The sequence below is a fragment of the Dermacentor andersoni genome, chromosome 1, assembly GCF_023375885.2.
Source record: "Dermacentor andersoni chromosome 1, qqDerAnde1_hic_scaffold, whole genome shotgun sequence".
NCBI classification, from domain to species: domain Eukaryota; kingdom Metazoa; phylum Arthropoda; class Arachnida; order Ixodida; family Ixodidae; genus Dermacentor; species Dermacentor andersoni.
The window spans coordinates 209074386-209095683 of NC_092814.1; the positions used below are offsets into that span (position 1 = coordinate 209074386).

The window sequence follows — 21298 nt, forward strand, 5'->3', positions numbered from 1 at the left end:
TTAGTCTTAATTAATTAATAAACTTCTCAAATATTATATTTAGATTAAAAGTGTCAATGATAAAACTGCAGAGCAACATGAAAAACTCCCGATACAGCTTTCTGTTGCTCAATACGTGCTACATAAAAGTGTTTTTCCGAGCGTGAAAGAAGCCTGCGAATACGCTCAAAGTGCCTCGAGCGGTCAGTCGCGCGGCAATTTAGCGTTATACTTGAGAAGTTTAATAATTAATTGAGACCAATCTAATTAGGCGGAATGCAACAAAATAATCCATCTCCAAGCGACGGCAAACAAGATTACCTTGGTTCTGTCCAGCTACGTGAAATTTGCATATCTTTATGTCTTGATGCATAATAGTTGGGACGCCCTGTGTATAAAAAAAACGTTTCACTGCTACGGAAAAGATTTTGAACATGATGCAACCTTCAACTCCTGGAAATCTTTCAGGAAGGCTTTCACTATTGAATGAACGTTTTGTATTGTGGCTGCAATGAACTTGAAGTTGAACTTGATTACATATTTTATTACTGTTCACGAAATATATTAGTTGTTCATCAATGGAACTGAGCTTGTTTTAACTTAACTGTCTCCGGGCTCATTCGCTCCAGCGACTTGCAGAAATCACTTGACCGGTCGAAGATTGGTGTTTTCGTCGAAAAGCGACTGTTTCGGGTCAGTTGCTTGCTGCTCGATTTGTCAGTCGCACGAATGCTGTCACAAAATTACGGACGAATGAGTGGCGCAGGAGAAGGACGTCGGAATACGCCTATACGGTTATTTGACATGGCGATGGCTGTGCGAGCAGACTTGAACACCAAGGTTTCTCGCGATATTTTTTACCGCTCTCTTTTGAGTTTAATACAACTGGAATTCAATCTGGCAATACTTGATGTAGTGTTGAGAAAAATCTTGTTCTGTGAACTGTGTACTGCTCACTGCGTCACACGCACTGCATTCATATTCTCTGTGCAGCAAGGCGAAGCAGCTACTGAACCAGGTGTACTACCAGCCCTTCACGCACTTCGGGCCATTTGCAATTGGTCTTTGTTTCGGCTACGCTCTGCCTACGGTCAAAGTGCCTCGTTTCGGAAAGGTACGATAAAACCTAACGTCTATGGCCTACCAAACTGATAGTGCAAGTTTATTTGATGGTGTTTTCTCCCGCCTGTGATAACGCACTTCTGCTTTGACTGCTGGCTTGCTAATGATTGTGGAATCGCAGTGCTAGTTATGCAATTCTGACACGGCCGTGAACGGAGGGAAAGATAGTCTTTGGTGCGACAAAGTCCGTTATGCTTATTTAATGCTGGCAGTACAGTGTGCAAAAGTGGGTGAATGTGAATCAACAGGCTTGAATTACTTCTTGTTCATGCAAGTTTCTACTTGTCCATGCTAATGCGCGTATAGCTTTATCGTTCGGAAAGCGCTCGTAAATTGACTGGATATTTTGTACGTATTTTTTTATGGACCAACGGTTTGGCGACAGCAACCTGCAACATGCATTCCTTTAGGGATGACTTTGAAACTCTCCAGTTTCCTTTTCTGAACGAAGTACCTTTTTCACCAGTGCTTGTTTTTGTTACCATTATTGACACCATGTAAAGAAAAAAAAAAGAAAAACGTGTGTGAGCGCATGGCGTCATACACCGCTTAATGCCAGTTTACACCAACTTTTTAATGTGAGAACACTTTTGGTAAGCGAGAGTCAAATGCTGCTGATTTGCTTCAGTCAAAAACTTGATTGAACTTGATTGAACCCCCCCCCCCCCCCACACACACACACACACGCGTAAAAACATAGTGCACAGTACGTAAAAACTATGTGCGCTGTGACCACGGTGAACAGGTCACGCAATGTCGAGCCTGCGGCGCGTGCAGGTAACGTTGGCCGCCGGCTGGTTGATGGCTATCGTGCTGTGCGGCTCTGCCGTGTTCGTTGCATACCCGTTCCGGCGGGGAGACACGGCCTTCCATCCCCTGTTGTCGGCGGTGTACGCGGGCTGCCACCGGACCCTCTGGACCGTAGGCGTTGCCTGGGTGACGGTGCTCTGCGCTACACGGCAAGCAGGTACACAGAGCCGTTGTCCCAAAATGTTGCAGTACTTCGCCTGTTATAAAATTTTTGCTTTGCCATTGCATATATAAGAAAGCACTTAATATTTAATTCACCATCGCATTTATTGCCCGACTGTCACGTTATCATCAAAATTTTTTTACCACAAAACAATATTTTTGACGCTGGTGTATGGTGACGAATATTTCCTTACTTCTCACCAATTTCTCTCTCTCGCTTTTAAGCTTCGCCACTTGACGTAGCATACAAATAACTAGTTTGTGTTTCCTACTAGTTCCTACTAGTAGGAACTTCAAACAGATTTGCCCATCTCTGCGTAAAAAAAATTAAGAAGGAATAACAGCAAGCTTCATTCTCTAGCAGTATGCTTTACTGTACAATAGAAGTTCTTGCAGAGAAGCCAACGTTCCCAGCTGGTTCTTCTGGTGTGTCTAAAGAAATATTCATTGATACGGGTTTCCGAGGAGAATAAGAGATGATGATGATGATGACGGAACTTTATTAAGGCCAGACGAAGTTGTTTGGTCGCCTTTCTTGCGGGTGGTTGCCTCAGTCCAGGAAGCCATGTGACCGGACCGCCTGTCTTGCGCCCTGTTGACTAGCTGATGCATGGTTGAGGCTGGTGAGCTGGCTCTCCCACTGCTCTGGGGTGAGGATAGGGAGGATGTCCGTGTTTCGGTCACATTGCCATACCATGTGGTACAGTGTGTGGGGTGTGTGGTAGAATTTGCAGTCGTATTCGGAAAGTGCGGGGTAAAGAGATGATATTTCGTGCCGTGTGGGAAAGTGTTTGTTTGTAGTTGTCTGTAAGCTATGGTGTCCTCTTTTGAGAGCTTCGGGTGTGGCGGGGTGTAGACTCTTCTCCCCAGTCTGTAGTGTGCGAGTATGTCCGTGTATCTGCGTGGTACGGTTTCTTCTGGAGGGACCGTTACTCGGTCTCCCAGCGAGGCGACCCGGAGAGTATGTTCTCGGGCTGCAGAGTGGGCTGCCTCATTGCCTGCTGGGGACGAGTGTTCGGGTGTCCAGACTATGCAGAGTTCGAGTAAGGGATCAGTCTAATGGCGGTACGCTGTTTGCGAGCCTGTTAAGATTGTCACGTAGTCTGTTGAATTATCCGTAGTGGCTGTTAGGGCTATTGCTACCTTTTCTGCAGTGTCTGTGTCTGCTGCGCGTACTGTTGGCCGTTGCAAGTTCTTCCTTCAGGTCGTTTACTACACTGAGGGCGTACGCCTACTTGCATCTGTATTTGACTGCGTCGGTGCGTCTGGCCTTTTCATCATTACTGTAGGAACTCTGCAGTGCGCGCGCTCTTGCCTCTCTTCTTGCTGCGTGGTGTTCCGTGTGCACGTTTTAAGGGAGGGGAGAAACTTGTGTTTGGTTGCAGTGGCATTGACTGCTTACGGGTTGGTTCATCTTCAATGTCGTATCCCAGCCAGCGTCAGGTAGCCCAGACAATTGTCGTGAGTTTCAGGCGTTATAATTGGCTGGTGCGTTTCGTTTCGGCGAGTACCTCCCACGTGTTGCGTACGCCCAATTGGAGGAGATTCTCCGCTGATGTGTGTGTGTGGGGGGTGGGGGGCAACCCCAAGCCGAGCTTGTGTGTCTTGTGTAAGAGGATTATCAGCTTCTCTCTTTCGCTGTTCATTAAGCAGAGGAAAAGCGTGCTGTACGTGATGTGGCCGATGACGAGTGCATGCGTGAGGCGGAGCGTGTCGTGTTCCTTGAGGCAGTGTCTCCGGTTGGCCATTCTCTTCCCCAAGTGCATGACTGGAGTGATGGTCTCTTGAAGTTTCTGGATTGTAGGTAAGCTGACTCTGTCTCTCTGTAGAAGGAGTCCAAGGATGCGGAGAGGGGACACGTTCTTGATCGTCACTCCGTTAAGCGTGACTTCGGTATCGGGCGTTGCTTGAGGCGGTCTTCCTCACGTTCGTTGGCGCAAGATGAAGAGTACCCATTTCTCTGGAGGACAGGATATGCCCGTTTTGTAGAGGTAGTGGTCAGTCCTATCAGTGGCCTTTCGAAGTCCGCCCTGCAGTTCTCTGGCCGAGCCCATCTTCGTTCATATAAGAGAATTATACAAATAATATAATCCTAATGAAATAAGCAAAATATATATCGGTACCTGGCTTAAGAGCGAGCTCAGCACATCGCAAGTCCGGAAAATTACGAGCCAAGGTCACTGCTGTAATATAACGAGGACACCTTGCAATCAAAACATCTTTGGCAATAAGAGCAGGCACGAAATGGCGAGAACTATACCATTTACAAGAGTTCCAACCCGCGTGGAAACCTGAATACGTCCACACCAAGTGTGAGCTATGCACAACATGGACCTCTGTCGGAAGTTGACGCAGTTATTGGTTAAGAGTAAAGGTAAATTAGGAGTAAAACTGAGCTGACAGGTAGAGATGCAGACGGAAAAACGAAAGAATGGAGAAATGCAGAGCGATCAACTAAAACAGAATATCTGATTTACTACCTTACAACATGGGACGGTCAAGGGTGAGTAGGTTCAAATATAAGAAGGAAGAGATTTGCCATTTTTTAGGAGAAGAGCACGCGGCTCGTCTTCCATTCTTTCATTATCATCTTCTATTCTGCACAGCCATCCTTCCAGGATTGACTGTGCAGATCCGACAGTTCTCCCCATGCCCTCTTACCAAGGTTGCACGAGGCGTGGTATGACATTCCGTGGAGTCCCGGCAATCACTAAAATCTGCAAAGAACGAAAGCTGCCTCAAGCTCCTCCATGGTGAAAGGAAAATCTGCGCGGTGATCATGGGAGCTAAGCTGAAAGATGGGATCCAAGCGTGCGGTAATGCCTGGTTGCCCAGGCTGCCGCAAAGTGAAACTACTACTCATCGTACTGCTCAGGCGAGCTCACAACCAGCACCATCCAACAAATGGCAACTCGTTGCTGTCAAGATAGCGCTCGGGCATACAGGCACAGCGCAAATTCCCCCCCAAAATATTCTCAATTACCGATATTGCAGGCTATGTGTATATTAGAAAGTCCAAGGCGGCCGTTACCCGAGACAAAACAATTTGTCACAATTGTTCACACGCCTGCTTGCATCGACATATTGTACACGAATGTTTAGTCATAAATGGCGGATGAACAAGGGAAGCCTCAAGTTAGAGCCACAGTTTTGACGAGGAGTCAAAGCATTGGCTCCAGCCTCAGGCTTCGATTGTTCGCCCACCTGTTGACAATTTCAGGTGATCATCGTCCTGTGAACCCTTTATTTTGTTTGCACACGCATGGACCACTTTAGGAAGACGACAGACAACTGAAATGGCCTGACACCTTGCCGTTTACGAGTGCTTTCAGCTCGCTTCCCCGTACAAAGCGTAGCAGCTTTGCTTTTAGACTAGGTGACCGCTGGTTGTGAGCAGGGTCAAGAATGAAGCTCATTGAACAGAGTAACGGACTTAGCATCAACATGAGGCGTGAGTTCGAGATGTTCTCACAAATTGCTACAACGGTGGTTCGGCGGAAGTCCGCGGGTGATACGCGTAAATGTTTGACATTATGTTATCGGCAACATTAGGAAATATTGATGAGCTTAGGACGGCTTAATCTTTTAATACGAAATAAAATCCATTCCACTAAAATTGACTGATAATAACTTTCCAACTTATTAAAGGCTTGAAAGGAGCTAACATTTTTCGGACGCCGTATAGAGAGTATTTGACTAACTTGTACCTAGCCGTCTAAAAAAATTAAGAGGTACACGCTACGGGAACGCAGCCGATGAACTATTGTTCACTGTTTTCTTGATCAACTCAGACTATTATTCTTGATGCGCTGAATTTACTTATTAGATTATATTTGTGAGCTAAGTTTCTAACTATCGACTTATAAGCAAAGCTTTCAAAGCAAATGTTGGACAGCTCATTGAGTAATATCCTAACATTTTTCTTGTTTCATAGAGAAACCAGTTGTGGCTTTAATTTTTGCGAGCTTTTTCTCTATACCATGTGACTAGACGCTTGCGTGCAGCGATGTCAGTGACCTCAAACATGCTTCGAACGAACGATCGATGTTGCAACGCAGACAGAATGCATGAATAGGCCGTAAGTGACACTGATTGATCGAAAGCAGCGGTCTTTTGCTTCAATTATGCCAAGACAGCTTGCCTGCTAGAGTGGTGTGGCCATGGGAGATACGAAAATGAATGTGCGGCAACCCTTCATGCTGCGCAAGTGATTGAGAGACTGCGTCCGTGTGGCCGCAGATCACGACCGTCCACCTCGGAACCGCCGTTTTCCCTGACGGCCAGTTAATACGTTCGGTCTGCGTGCAACATGGGTTGCTCACTCCATGCTTGTATGTGGGCACAAACGCCGCTGCGAACCCGTGAGTAGTGCCATGGTGCTTTTTTTTCAGATTTTGTGCATTTTCTTTGAAATCGGGAAACATTCATTAAATCAGAGCTATCTTTATGAAAACAAATCGATTGGGCATTCCTCAATATGTTCATCGACTTTCCTAGTGGATACATCGCGTATGAATGTATACTGTAAATGTTCAATAATTGTTGTTGATATTGGAAAGGTGTTTATTAGGCACCAGCGTTTGGGCCGACCGTCAGCGCAGGGCACGGACTCTCAGCACGAGTGGCGTTCCCCGAGAACAGTGCTGGAGAGCTTGACCCGCTACAAAGCGCTGAGAGGATGGCCCACTATAGTGTACCTCTTCTTCGTTAAATCACCCTCGGGAACGAAAAGGGAGCCGTTCGGCGACCTAACAGCTTCTCACTGTGAGTGGATCATGTACGGCTTGAGGCGTTTGTCGTTGACAACGCCTCGTCCACGACGGCGCATGTCCGGACACGGTTCAGAGGGTTCGATCACGTAGTTAACTGGGGATGCACGCTCGACAATACGGTGTGGCCCTTCATACTTGGGCAGTAGTTTTGAAGAAAGCCCAGGTGCAGCGGAAGGAACGCAAAGACACACAAGCTCTCCAGGAAGGAAGGTGGGTGCAGAGGTATTGTGACCGCGAGTGCTCCTCTGGCGCACTTGGTCATTGGAACTAAAGGCCGGTGCGAGATTGCGGCACTCTTCAGCACGCCTTGTCGTGGCAGAAGTGGACGTACATTGAGATCCATTCGGCCGGTATAATAGAATTGTGTCAATGGTGTGCGACGGCTGCCTACCGTAAAGTAAGAAAAAGGGTGAAAAGCCGGTGGTGCTCTGAGTGGCGGTGTTGTACGCATAGGTTACGAAGGGCAAAATGACGTCCCAATTTGTGCGGTCGGAGGCGACATACGTTGCAAGAAAGTTGCAGAACGTATGGTTGGAGCATTCTGTAAGGCCATTGGTTTGAGGATGGTACGTCGTGGTTGTGCGATGAACAACGTGGCACTCTTTAAGAATGGCTTCAACTACTTCGAATACCGCTGTCGAAGGCGCTGACAAGTTTTTAAAGCACTCCGAGTGTGCACGCTGCATGCGGATCGGCGTGGAAAGCTGCGCATATGTCGCAACGGAGACTGCGAGGTATTACTAATGACCATTGGCGCACGTCGAGGTTATAATTGCGTCGGTAAAGCAGGTTGTTGCGAATGGCGAAATGGTGAGCTTGACGACGCAGCGTGCGAGTGGTTGGTGGGGCTGATGAACCAGAAAGCAAGTCTATAAGGGAGACAATCCAATGGTTTTTGGGCTGCTCAGACGCCATTGTGGTACGGTCAAGCGAAGAAAGGGTAAAGTGGGATAGTGAGCAGCAGGCATTGTCGTCAGGCAAGAGAGAGCGGAAGAGGGCGTCGGCGTGAGAACACTGGCGTCCGCTGCGATACAGGACGCTGATAACGTAGTCCTGTAGGTGAAGTGCCCATCGGGCAAGACGGCCTGAGGGATCATTCAAGCACTACAGCCAACCGTCCGTGACTACATCGAATGGACGGCCATACAAACAAGGCCTGAACTTGATGAGAGCCCAGAAGATGGTCAGGCATTCTTTTTCTGTCACAGTGTAATTGGTCGCAGCTTTCGTAAGCGTACGACTTGCATAAGCCACGACATATTCAGGAAACCTCTGTTTGCGCTGGGCAAGACCTGCGTCGAGGCCAACAACGCTGGCATCTGTGTGCACCTCGGTAGGGGCTGTCGGGTCGTAATGGTGCAAAATTGGCGGAGACTTTAGCAAACGACGGAGCTTTGTGAAGGCCTCGTCACACTCGGGCGACCACGAAGTGAGGGGCCCGTTGCTTCTAAGTAGCTTCGTCAGCGGCGATGTGATGGCGGCAAAATTGCGAATGAAGTGTCTGAAGTAGGAACACAGACCGATGAAACTGTGCAATTCGTTGACAGACGTTGGCTTAGGGAATTCGGCGATGGCCCGAAGTTTGCTGGATCGCGAAGAATTACATTCTTGGATACGACGTAACCTAGAATTATCATCTACCGAGCAGCAAATCGGCACTTCTTGAGTTTTAGTTGTAGCTCTACGTTTGTTAAACACGTTAAAACAGGCCGGAACCATTGAAGGTGTGTGGTGAAGTCAGGAGCAAAAACCACGTCTTCAAGATAGCACAAGCGCGTGTGCCACTTCAAGCCGCGCAGAACTGTGTCCACCAAGCGCTCAAATGTTGCGGGCGCATTACAAACTCCAAAAGGCTTTACGTTAAATTCATATAAGCCGTCGGGTGTGACATAAGCTGCCTTCGGTCGATCGGTGCCTGCCATGGGTACTTGCCTATACTGTGAGCGCATATCTAGAAATCAAAAAATTCTGCGCCTTGTAGACTGTTAATCGCGTCGTCTATGCGTGAGAGAGGGCAGACGTCCTTGCGAGGGATCACGTTGATTCGGCGGTAGTCCACACAAAACCGCACAGAACCAGCTTTCTTCGTAATTAGGATGACAGGGGATGCCCATGGAGTGTTGGAAGGTCGTATCACCTCGCGGCGAAGCATGTCGTCGATTTGTTCGTCGATTACACGATGTTCCGCAAGAGATACACGATACGGACGTTGCCACAAAGGCGGTTGCGGGCCAGTATCGATGCGATGTGTAACAGTTGGCGTCCGGCCCAGGGAAGATTGCCCTACATCGAAAGAGGAACGAAGTTCTCTAGAAGGCACAAAAGCTGCGACTGCTGGACCGATGTAAGGGCGTCGGCATCAGAAGAACCGAACACATCACTGGGCGATAGGTCACACGTAGAAACAGCACCGAGCGCACTGGAACTAGTACAGTAATGGTCATAGGGCACGTCCATAATTTGCACGTCCTCCATCGCTTCTACATTGCGAAGACATTCCCCTCGGAGCAGCATCACAGGGTATGGGAACGGGTTTCAAACGAAAGTGATGCTAGAGCTCTGCGTGATGTCCACTGTCGCAGAAGGTAGCAGCAGACCTTTCCGAGTGAGAAATCGGTCAGATGGATAGTGCAGCAGCGTCTGACATTCCGCTGCAGGACATGGGCACGACTGTTGAGGCGTTCGCAGGAAAGTGGGTGTCGGCTATGCCGAAGCTTCTCGTAGCTTTAGCATAGAGTGATAATGTCTGTCACGGACTAAGGATTCTTGGCAAGTAGCATGTTGAAAACATCGCCCTCTATCCCTTTTAAAACATTTCTGATTTTTGGACTCCGACATCGTCGCATTGACTTCCTTACACAATTCTAGTACATCTTCAATGTAGCTGGTAAATGATTCACTCGGCTGCTGTGCACGTTCTCCCAAACGCGATTCCGCTCGCAGCTTGCGCACAGCAGGGCGATCAAACACAGCCACAAAGGAGGTCTTGAATGGGGACCACGTCGGAAAGTCGGCCTCATGGTGGTTGTACCAGAGACTGGCGACATCCGCGAGATACAAGAGCATGTTGCTCAGTTTGGCGGCCCATTTGTTGTGGGCCCTTACCCTTTCATATGTCGTCAGCCAGTCCTCGACGTCGGTGTCGTCCGCGCCGCTGGAAATTGCAGGGTACCTGTGGCGAGGCACACCAGAGCACAGGACCGACTGAGGAGGCACTTGCTGGGATGCGTCTTCAGGCATGGTTGCGCGTAGGGTAGGGGATCGAAGTTCCAGGGTTGACGTTGTACGCCGAAGCAACATCCACCAATTGTAAAGGTGTTTATTAGCCACGGGCGGCTGGGCCGACCGTTAGCGCTGGGCGCGGACTCTCAGCACGAGCGGCGTTCCCAGAGAACAGCGCTGGAGAGCTTGATTGTTGTTGTTGTTGTTGTTGTTGTTGTCCTGAGTGGCCGTGGCACATACCCACAGTGGGGGATTGGCCATGAATCGGGTAAGCGCTGGAGAGGATGAACCACTATAGTGTTCCTCTTCTTTGCTACAATATATTAATTCAGGATTATCGCAATAAATTTCCTCAATTGCACAAAAAGAAAGTGAATACACGGTGTTGTTTGCATTTCCATATATTCCTGCAGAGTTTAGTACAAGTTAGCTGAAAAATTATGTACATACGTGTTTGTGAGCACCACAGTGGGGTAGGCGAACTTCTTATTTATATTTTTGACTTGGTCAGATTGACGGCTATCTTTCGGTGGATCAGATAGCAGGGGCACATGATTTTAAATATATATATGCTCCCTGTCCTTCTAGTTAAATGAAAGCACAATGAACAGCAACGCCAGCAAGAAACCATGACAGTAATAACTACGCTAAACTACGCTAACTAATAACTAATAACTACGCTAACTACGCTAGTTGCTAAACCCGAGGCTGCGGGATGGAATCCCGGCCTCGACGGCAGCATTGCAATGGGGCGAAATGCAAAAAGGTCCGTGTGCCGTGCATTGAGTGTACGTGAAAGATCCCTCGACTGTCGAAGTTAATCTAGAGTCTCCCATTAAGGCGTGCCTCATAATCATATCCTGGTTTTGGCATGTAAAACCCCAGAATTTTGTAAAAAAATAAGTACGCGCAAGTACACCTTAATCAAGCAATAGCGATAATGAGAAATTCGCTGCTTTTCGGTGAGACAATCATCTGAATTGGCAGAGCAAGCTGGGCGAATTGGTGACTGAACATATTCCTAGGGGCGGGAAGCGCAACCCGGACGAAGGACAAAAGCAATTGGACGATACGAGCGCAGGCTAACAACTGGTTTATTTTTATGAGTGGCAAGATAGGCTGACACCCTTTCACCACTTGCACTCGTCACTTCCATCACATGATCCCTTTCTCTGTACATTTAATTACATGTTTGAAAAAAAAAAAATAAACCAGTTGTTAGTCTGCGCTCGTATCGTCCACTTCCTTTTGTCCTTCGTCCGGGTGGCGCCGCCCACCCTTGGGAACATCTTCCATCCCCTCAAACGACTTGGTTAGACAAATGTGCAAAAAACACGTGCCACACAACAAAAGCAAGAAAAGTATCACGTGCACGTCCACTTCAGGACGACGACGAGAAAAGAAGCTGTATATTTTGAAAGGCGCTACACCAGATTTTCTATAGACTGTGGTCAGCAAACGGGCTTTTGCGGCGTCGTTAACAATTTATATATAAATGGTAAACTTGGACCTTAATTTGGTGCCAGCTCGATTGGGTAATTCATAGGGTTTAAAGCATCAAATCAAAACATGGTCTCTGGGAAACACCCAAGTGGAGTGGTGCGGATTAAGTTGAAGCACGTGCGATACATTAACGTGCACCCAGTGCACCCCCGATACACGAGCGTTCTTGCATTCGGCCTCCGTGAGAATTGAACCCGCGACTGCGTGCTCAGCAGCAGAGCGGCCTAGCCACTGAGTCACTCTCAATAAAATAAACAAAAAACAAGAACAAACAAACGAACGGAAGAATAAATAAATAAATAAATAAATAAATAAATAAATAAATAAATAAATAAATAAATAAATGCCACTGATTATGGTGGGCTATGCAATCAGTGTCGTGAATAGCGCAGGAACAACTAAGCATACAACCAAGAGGGGCATCACACTGCATGCAGAAACAAAATTTTCTAGAATAACGATAGCACTCGTGAGTCAATTATAGAGCGAAAGAAGGTCCAACATTAATTAAATTAACCATAAGAGGTACTCTAGAAGACACAGGGGAAAAACAAGCTGTCAGCGTACAGTTTTATGGATATAATTGTCACAATGTCCCTGTGAAACTTCCAACATTACACAGGGACGCGACACGGATCGTCAGGTCATTCCAACACGAGATGACCTGAGGGAACGCAAGCAAGCTGAACGGGCATGTGTGACCAAAGATGTGCTCGAAGATTAAGTAAAGCATGAAAGAAAAGCGTCTCGATATGGCAAGCGGGACGATCGATCTGTTATTGTGAGGGTATATAGGGAACAGAACGAGGGACTTAAGCCAGCGGCGAATTGCTAGTGGCTGAAGCCAGATGACCTGTTTAACCTGTGTTATACGGGCCTCCCGATCAAAGCCCCGCGTAAGAAATTGAGCAGCCATTTGCCAAATTGGCTGCAAAGTTGTTTCAATAATCCAGGACAAAGGGGTATGCAAATTCTAGGTGCGGGAGGGCGAATTAATTCCTGCATGAGCAACAACATCCGATGCGTCCAAACGAATTTCTCATAAGAAACTTTTCTGAGCGTAACGCGTAGCGCTTGTGATCAGAACACGAACTAAATTCAGAAGAAAGAAAAAAAAATTGTAGTAACCTCGAAAGTGTAATGGATGAATCCAATTTAGGAGAATTGAGGAGGAAGTTTTTATCCGACGAGAATTGCGAGCTGGAAAAAAAAAGAAGCAATACACGAATCACAGTAAAAATAATTCAACATGCGTAATCTGCTGTAAACAGCTCTCGCTAAGGAATAGAGTCAATTTATTTCATCGACTGGCTACATCCTAAGTTTTCTTCATTTTCTTGAAGTTTTGAAAATTGGTACCGGATGAAGGTGGGAGTTCCCTGTCCTTAGATCTCATAGAAAATGAGGTAGGAGCTTATGATGACTGCAGAAAATAGGCTGTTGGACGAATTGGGCTGTAAAGTGCGGTTGTTTTATGTGCTCTAATTTTATAAATTAGCTGTAAGTGATTTTTTTCTTTTGTTGTTCCATAGATTCTTGCAGCTTTGCGGATAGGTTCACATTTCATAGCTCCAAGTAAAAGGGATGCTTCTACAAAAAATCTAAGGGAACATGTGGGTATGGCTAAGCTAAAAGAGCTATAATAACAATAAAGAAGGAGAAGTGATGTTGCAATGTATATTTGAAAAGGCTGACATAACAGTGAGATCTGGCATAAATTTAAGAATATTTCTTCATTAAAAAATTTGTTGAAAGTTGCTGAATAACATAGTGACATGTTGTTTAGTATTCCACGTGGCATATATTTTTACTTGGATTACATTACTTTAAAAACTTGTGAAAACGCCATACTGCCTGCATTTTGGTATTTTCCTAAAAATGCCATACATTCATAGAAATTTCAAAAGGCATATCTTTATAAATGTAAAAACATTTGTGACCTTTAATGGCCTTTAGCAAATAATTAAATACACCAACTACAATAATAATTACTATAAGAATGATAAATATGACGTCATTCCTTAGTAGAAGAATTGAGAATCGGATACATAATTCTATCTTCGCCGGCGCAGGAGCAGTAGTACGAACTTACTGTTTTCAGACAACGTATTGAAGAAATGTCGACATATGGTAGCATATAGCGCTGGCAAATTTTGGCTTTTGATAGGCTTGTTATAATCATTTTTTTTTTCACTGGCAACGTTCATATCAATTTGCAAAATGCGTTTCCCAACGAATTTCCTTCGTAGCGCAGTTATCAGTGCAGTAAGGAAGGCGCAGGCATAGCTGATATAATTTCAGATAGCCGCTGACACGTCTAGGATATTTGGTACAAAATGACCAAACCAACGCCTTCTTGGAGAAAATCGACACTGAAGCCAGGAATTCGGTTTCTGTCGGTGCTGGCAGACCGGAGGTTCTTCCCGTCGTAGCGGTCCAAGCACCATGTCTTGTTAGAAGCTCCTTATCCTGCTTGAAATGCTTCTTGGTCCAGTTGTGCGGACCAGCGAATTGTTCGGCTGAAAGTATGGAACGGTACGGCACGGTGGAAAGGCGCACAGTAGGTGCGCGAGCAAGTGTGCACGTATGTGTTGTGTTACAGTGCTTGTATTGCTTGTTCATAGTCCGTTCTTTTTCCCGAAACTTGGTTTCACAATTTCAAGTGCAGGCGAACGTACAAGCTCAACATCGCGCACTATACTTTGGAGAGCATTGTTCCCTTGTCAACATTCATTATCACCGTACCGCATGACAAGCTCGTCTAAGTGTGGGCTGGGTTGTTTGTACGTGCAGCGCAGCGTACGCGTGTTTGTTCAAAAGCATCGATCTAGACGAGGTAGGAAAGGCACGCCGCCTGATTTCTTGTGTGAAAGCGCACTTTTCACTGTAATTTGCTGAACGCTTGGTGCAGCTACCCTCTCAGGAAATGGCACTTACATATCGACCGGAGGGATTTACCTACTCCCAGCAAAAGTGCGCGCTTTCGCTATATTGCGAGCATAAATTGACAATCGCCAGCACCTGTCCATGCGGTAGAGGCTTCTCGGGTGTGTCTACCATATTTATTCGCTGGCACGCTGGCCACATGTATATCGAGGGGACATTCCCAATGGGCACGTGTTGCAGGTCTGGTGGGTGAAATGCTGTCGTCTTCTGTCATGACCCCACTGAGCCGACTCAGCTACCTGGTGTTTCTGCTGCATCCGGTGCCCATCTACGTACACGTGGCCTCCGTGCGGGAGTCCTTTCAGCTGGACCACTACTACATGGTGAGCGTCGAGTGCTGCACGGAGCGCGGATGTGCACGCGCGGTGACGGCCAATATGTCGACTTGCCTTTCACTCGCAGTGCACCCTCTATTTTGGCATCTTGGTGACATCCATCCTAATGGCGTACGTGGCTTACCTGACGGTCGAGGCCCCCTTCGCTGCTCTAGAGAGACTTATGCGGTCGTCTCCGAAGACGGCCTCTGGCCGCGTGCAGACGCCGCTGCCCACACTTAATACGGAGCCGCTGCCGCAGCCGCAGCAGCAACTACAACGCAAGGCGTCTGACGGTTGGATGTCAGTGCCGCGAAGCGCTCCAGCCTCCACATGTGCTGCACTGAACGGCGGAAACTCGACACTGGCACTGGCCATCACGAAGACACCCGAATCGAGCCATCTTTGAGGCTGTTGCTGTGCTCATGAGGCCTTGCCCGATGTGGAAGGATGTTACTGCCTTCTCGTTAACAGGGCTGATATTTAGGAGGGTTGAGGAAACGTGGTGATTTGAAGTTATCGAGTGTTTTCTGAATAGGAAAAAAGCTAATGCAGCCAAAGTGATCAGCTGGAATGATTTTAACACCTACCTCCCTTACATGCCATATGAGTAGTTGTCACACATCGTGAAACGCAAAGGTTAGCACTCTTGTCGATGTTTAAAGAAGGGACTGACGGGAATGAAGGCCAAAGATATTGGTCGGCAGGACACGCGGAGGTCAAGCGAGTGCCCCGCAGTATTTTACCGTTATCTCGTGATTCTGCGTGCAGTTTCTTTCTTTTTTTTTTGTAGCAAAGCGCTGCCCTTCTATAGTTCTGCCAGTGACGCCTGGGTTCTTGCGGAAAAGTCAATGAAAAGATCGAGTGATAGAGCTGGTATAAGTAAACGGCGTAATCCAAAAACGTAACTTACAATTACAAATAAGTATTCAATCCAGAAACTCCACCATTTTGCGCAAAGTAGTACAACCAGATTAAAGAAGTATCAGTGGTATTGAACGCGCGTAAGACTCTTCATCATCTGTAGAAGGACATTACGAAAGTACCATTGTCCATAGGCTTTGGTGTTCTATTGGAAATGAAACAATTTTCGATGACAAGCGGTGGACACGTAGTTTGCGGTGGCATCTGTTAAGCCTCCGTGGCAAGCCATCTTTCAGGTTGTCTCAGTGACATGAAGATTCCTTTGTATCGTCATGATATCGTCTTTAAGAGGAACATCGCATTACAAAACATAATGTCTCTCATAAAAATTTGTTTCCACCAGACCAATCGCATATGGCGAGTAAGGGGGACTCGTGGGACGCGGAACTCGTTGCAACTGTACTTCAAATGTATAGGAAGACGTCGTAGAGCTAGTTAGCCGCCGCAAAATTGCCAGAAAAAGAATTTGCGGGCTTTACAATAAAATCGCACGTCGAACGTCGTTCCTCAATACTAACGTAACTGAAACTAAGATGGCAGTATCTTGCTTCTGGAGCAGATACACTAACGGCATCATTTTCGGCGTTTGCGGGCGCTAATCAATCAATGTGCGCGTGGGTTATTACGTTGCAACCATAGCTGTAGGGAGGGGATCATCACCAGGGCACCGACGCCGCGTTTTGTTTGCAGCAGAAAGCTTGATAGTGTGATTTAGACGACAGCCGCTTTACCTGGGAGTGATGCTTGGGGTTACAAAGTCCGTCTTATTGGTCAGTTCGCTCTAAAAATGTACCTCGAATGCATACTTGCATGACGTTCTCGTTGAGTTAAGCAAAAAATTGTGTTATGCGCTTGAACGACAAAAACATCAATGGGTCCTTCTTCTTATTGTGTGTGACTGCCAGACCTCTATGTCAAAGAATTAAAAAATAAGAGTTTCGTCTCCGCGATGAAATGGCGGAGAGAAGCAAGTCAATAGTTGATATCATGTGCTCTAATTCTTCCGCATTCAACGGTTAACAGTCTGAATTTGTTTTTAGTGTCCAACATGCGGCTGAAAACTTTGCCTGTACTCACTTGAGTGAAACTGTTCGGCGAAATGTAAACTATAGCCTATATATGTGTTATCGAAGGAAGACAGAAAACAAAACAATAGTCTATAAAAGCGAGAATGGGCAGAACTTGTCGCCCTCCCATTTACTGCCGGGTTCAGCCTGCTGTCATAGGCTGAACATTCGCACGCGGCTGTACAAGGTATTGGATAGTACAACTTCGAGTGTGTCAAGCCAGTGTTTTCAAGCTACATTTTAACAGAGAGTATTTACCGTTCATGGCTTTACCATATACCCCTCTCTGTTTTTTTGGTATTGTTCTTGTTTACTGCCTTTTGCTTGTTTTTTAGAAAAAGAAAAGTTCTGGAATCAACAGGGTATGTGCTTCATGGGACGGTTCTGGCCGAACTTTTCGTGTGCCCTTTTGTATTATACGCATATTGCATCACATCGTTTGTTGCATTATCAATGAAAAAAATGAAAGAAAATAAAGTGTACATAACAATCGGCGCTGTGTAAATAAATATACTTCAAGGGGACGAGTGTTCAGAAAAAAGACACACAGTGCCTCACGTTTAGTGAACACCCGATGCGCACAAGGGTTTCTAGAGCACGAAAATAGAAGGCACATAAACGTGGAGACACAGGACGATGCGCTGCAGTACTACTGATTCGTCGTTTTGCGCTGTAAATGCGAATCTCAGCGAGCATCAACCGGCAAAAAAATAAAAATAACGTTATGTTGTTTGAATGTTGTGACTTTTTTGAGACAACCTCTACAATCGACTACGGGACTTCTCCAGACGACTATACTACAAAGAGAGAGAGAGAGAGAGAGACGAAGGAAAGGAGAAATGTTTGGAGCTTAACCAGAACATAAAATCCGGTTTGCAACCCAGCACAGGAGGAAGGTGCAGGGACAGGTAGCAAGGCAAGTAGAGAGAGAGCACGGACACACGATGAAAGCCGGTCCCGATCGTCGCAGTCTATTGCATCACATGATCTCGTGTAGCACAACGAACACCATTTAAGGCCGTTTTGTTGTCCCTAAGAGTTGTAGCAGCGCCTTCACCGCCCTCTGCTGCGATGGCTTATGAGAGCGGCATTCGAAAATGGTTTGTTCCGACAATGGTCTTTGTTCATAGCGCGCTAGCGCAGTGGCAAGCGATCGTCTATGTACACTGTAGCGAGAGCAATCACAAAGAACGTGTTCACGAGTCTGCTGGAACACACAATCATCACACTATCTGTCACCTGCCCCACACCCCCCACCTACCCTCTTCTTTTGCCCTATTCCAACCAATGCGAAAAGCAAAGTACTTTGTAAAGGCCACTGCTAGCCGTGACGCTGCTGTTTCAGTTCTTGAAGAGAGCACACAGGAATCGATGCCATTATGACCGTAAGATACTGCTTGAAAACGTCGAGTGAATGCACGAGACATCACGTTCTCCCTGTGGAAAACCCTCAGTTTTTAAAACAACCGACTGCACCTAGCTTCTAAACCCTTCGCTCCACCTCCGCCTACCATTTAGACTATTCTGATGCGAGGCTAGTTTTTTTTTTTTTTTTTTTTTTACGAAGTACTGGCAAATAACCGCTGGGTTGGTAACCAACCTAAGTTTGAAAATAGGTGCTGAAGTGCTTCTATACACATTCTGTTGTAGTTTTGTTAATGAGAGACAGCTTTTTCGCCAACTTGCGCAAATTTTGCAGCCCAGTTTTTCCTCTGGCCACAAAATTTGAGTCAGCTGATGTGCACTGTTACTCATTCCGCATTGAAAGAGGACGCGCATATCATTGCCAGTGCAATATTGCCACATTACTGCCGCACTACTTCAGCCGTTAGTTTCCCTGTAGAGTTACTGACAAAAAAAATCCTGTTCATAGCGTCAACATGGCAACCCTCGCTACGGCAACACTTCAGCATTGTGTTGACTCATCGATGTCGGAAGACGGAGAATATATTAAATATAACAATGGGCGTTTTAGCCTTTCGCGTTAACATCAGCGGTAAACTGCAGTTTTGACCAAGGAAACAAGGAGACAAGAGTAAAAGCATGAGATAATATCGGACTGCGGGGCAGTCATGGCGAATGTGTTGAAGTCTCTCTTAGGTGCAGCGGCCGCCAGGTACTCCCTGTCGGTCCCTGCGTGGGAGACACCCACTGCGCGCTGACGTGCATCCTGCAGGACCTTCATTAAAGTTTCTCCAATCCAATCTCTTAGGCTAACATTTTGCTACGACAGTAGTTAGAAGCTCGCAACTAAATTACGCCGACGACAAGGGTCATCGTCGTGATCGTCGGGCAACCTTCTCATCTTCATTCTCTCCGTGGTTCAGGAAAAAAGAAAACACCATGGACCGCTACTCCGCATCGAATTTAAGTCCCTGCGGCAAAGCACATTTAGGCGCACCAACTGCACCATCGCGCAGCTTTGTTGCACACAGACTCTGAAATAGGCTCAAGTTGAAGTGAACTGCTTTACTCGGGCTACAAGAACAAGATACAAAAAAGGACACACACGACTCCCGGAAAAGCGCAAACTAATAACTGTTTCTTCTACACAAGCAGGATAAATGCACTGATATCGGCGTGTCAAAACAAGACACGTGGTACAACACGAAACAGAGAGAAAAAGAAGACTAGAAATCAAGCTATGAAGCGCCAAGAGAGAGAGAGAGAGACAACTTTATTGTCGCTCAGTGGATTACTGAGTAGGTCGCCTCAGTACAGGCCGCCTCTGTCAGCGTGCTTAATGGCGGACGAGATGTACGCTGCCAGGTATTCCAGTTTCTGATAGGTAGTGACTGTAGTCAGCTACGTGGGGTTGGGTGGTAGGGATAAAGAGGTGGGATAAGGTAGTCTAAGGGGGGAGGGCGGCATATCCACAAGATATGATTGGTGTTCGGGCGATCGCCACAGTATTCGTAAGCAGGGGGGCTTTTCTGTGAGACCTTGGACAATGTGAAGGCGGGCTAGGGTTGGAAGAGTCTCTGTTTGTGCTTTGCGGATGATGGTGCCTTATTGACGTGTGATGTTTGGGTGTAAGGCAGGGAATAAGCGGCGCAAACGCTTGTATGGCTCGAGGGAACGCGACGCTGGGGTGCTCGTGTGGTAGATGCAGTGATGACGGGAAGCCGGAAAAGAGTTTCTCGGGCGAACAGGTTAGTCCTTTCATTATCCGGAATGCCCTGGTAACCTGGGATCCAGACAATTTCAACAGGCGAGTGTAAGTCACATTGTATTTGTTGAGCAATGTCGTGTGGGAGCGAGTTATGTATCAGGCCGCGGCAAGCTGCCATGGGGCCCGTGAATATGACGGGTACAGAGGCAGTGGAAGCTGAAGGAGTGTGGGTGATGGCTGCTGCTATGGCGTGCAATTTCGTCGTGCATGGGTTAATGGGAGGAAGAATGGCTGTGTGAATGGCATGTGAATGGCATGCGAATGTTGATCTGTGGCAGCTATGGCCGTGTGTGCCTCAGACGTGTTTGCGGGCAATGTAGTGTATGTAGTATGCAGTGCGTTGGGTGCGTCATGCTGAATCTAGTAGTAGATGCATGTGGCAAGGCAGTGGTGATATGTCAAGTTGTGAGCGAGTAGCATTGGGCAGAGTTTCTTCGCGTAGACGGGAGTGGGGGTGGAACATGGTGGCCCAGTTGCGTAAGAATGTGCCGTCCCTGTCGTGTGAGGAGGAGGCGGATTTCCTGACGGCGTCTGTGGATGGCCACTAGTTCATCAATTGTGATGTGACAACCGATTTCGAGCAGGCGCTGGTTGCTAGCATTAAGGGGAAGGCCATAGCCAGCTCGGTGCCTTTAGGTATCAGCGCGTCTAACTTGGTTTTCTGCTGCTGTGTAAGTCGAGTGTACGGGAGATGGTAGCGGAGGCTGGATATTAAAAGGGCGTCGCAGAGTCTGAACATGTCCTTTTTTTTCAGCCCACGAGAGGAATTGGAAATACGATGGGGCATGCCGAAAACTTGCTCGCCCTGTTTTAGGAGGCGATTGACAGTGGTAGAGCCACCACCATATTGCTGGATGTGAAGTCCCAAGAGGCGAATAGTTTTAGTGTGTTTTATAGGGCGGCCATTATGTTCGAATTTTATCGTGGTGGTTGCCATAGCTGGTTATGAACTAGTAGCAGTTCATATTCGGTGGAAGAACATCTCAAGCCTATGTGGGTAGCAGCATGATGTATGCCGTTTAGAGCATGTTGCAGGGTGTCTTGTGTGTGTCCTGCCGAGTCGCGAATCATCCAGAGGGTGATATCGTCGGCGTATATAGTGTAGTGTAAGTCTGGGATGGTAACCAGCGCTCAATGTATGCTGCACATGGCGAGGTTGAAAAGAGATGGCGACAGTACAGAGCCCTGTGGAATGCCGCGTTGGGGATGATCGTAGTTTGGGGATGTGATGCCACCCAAGCTGAGACAGTATGTGCGGCTGCGAAGAAAACAACGGACGTAGCCTGGCACCTCTGTTCGTTACTT

The 21298-nt window shown here is 47.0% G+C and overlaps 1 protein-coding gene across 1 annotated transcript in view; it reads left to right on the forward strand.

Moving 5' to 3' along the window:
• Positions 1-17315, forward strand: part of LOC126546932 (nose resistant to fluoxetine protein 6-like) — a 121579-nt gene extending 104264 nt beyond the window's left edge. The window contains exons 12-15 of the mRNA XM_055062615.2: positions 973-1093; positions 1879-2068; positions 14697-14839; positions 14919-17315. Coding sequence (XP_054918590.2) covers positions 973-1093; positions 1879-2068; positions 14697-14839; positions 14919-15239 — 775 coding nt within the window. The 3' untranslated portion in view covers positions 15240-17315. The remainder of the gene's footprint in view (positions 1-972; positions 1094-1878; positions 2069-14696; positions 14840-14918) is intronic.
• Positions 17316-21298: the final 3983 nt, after the last annotated feature.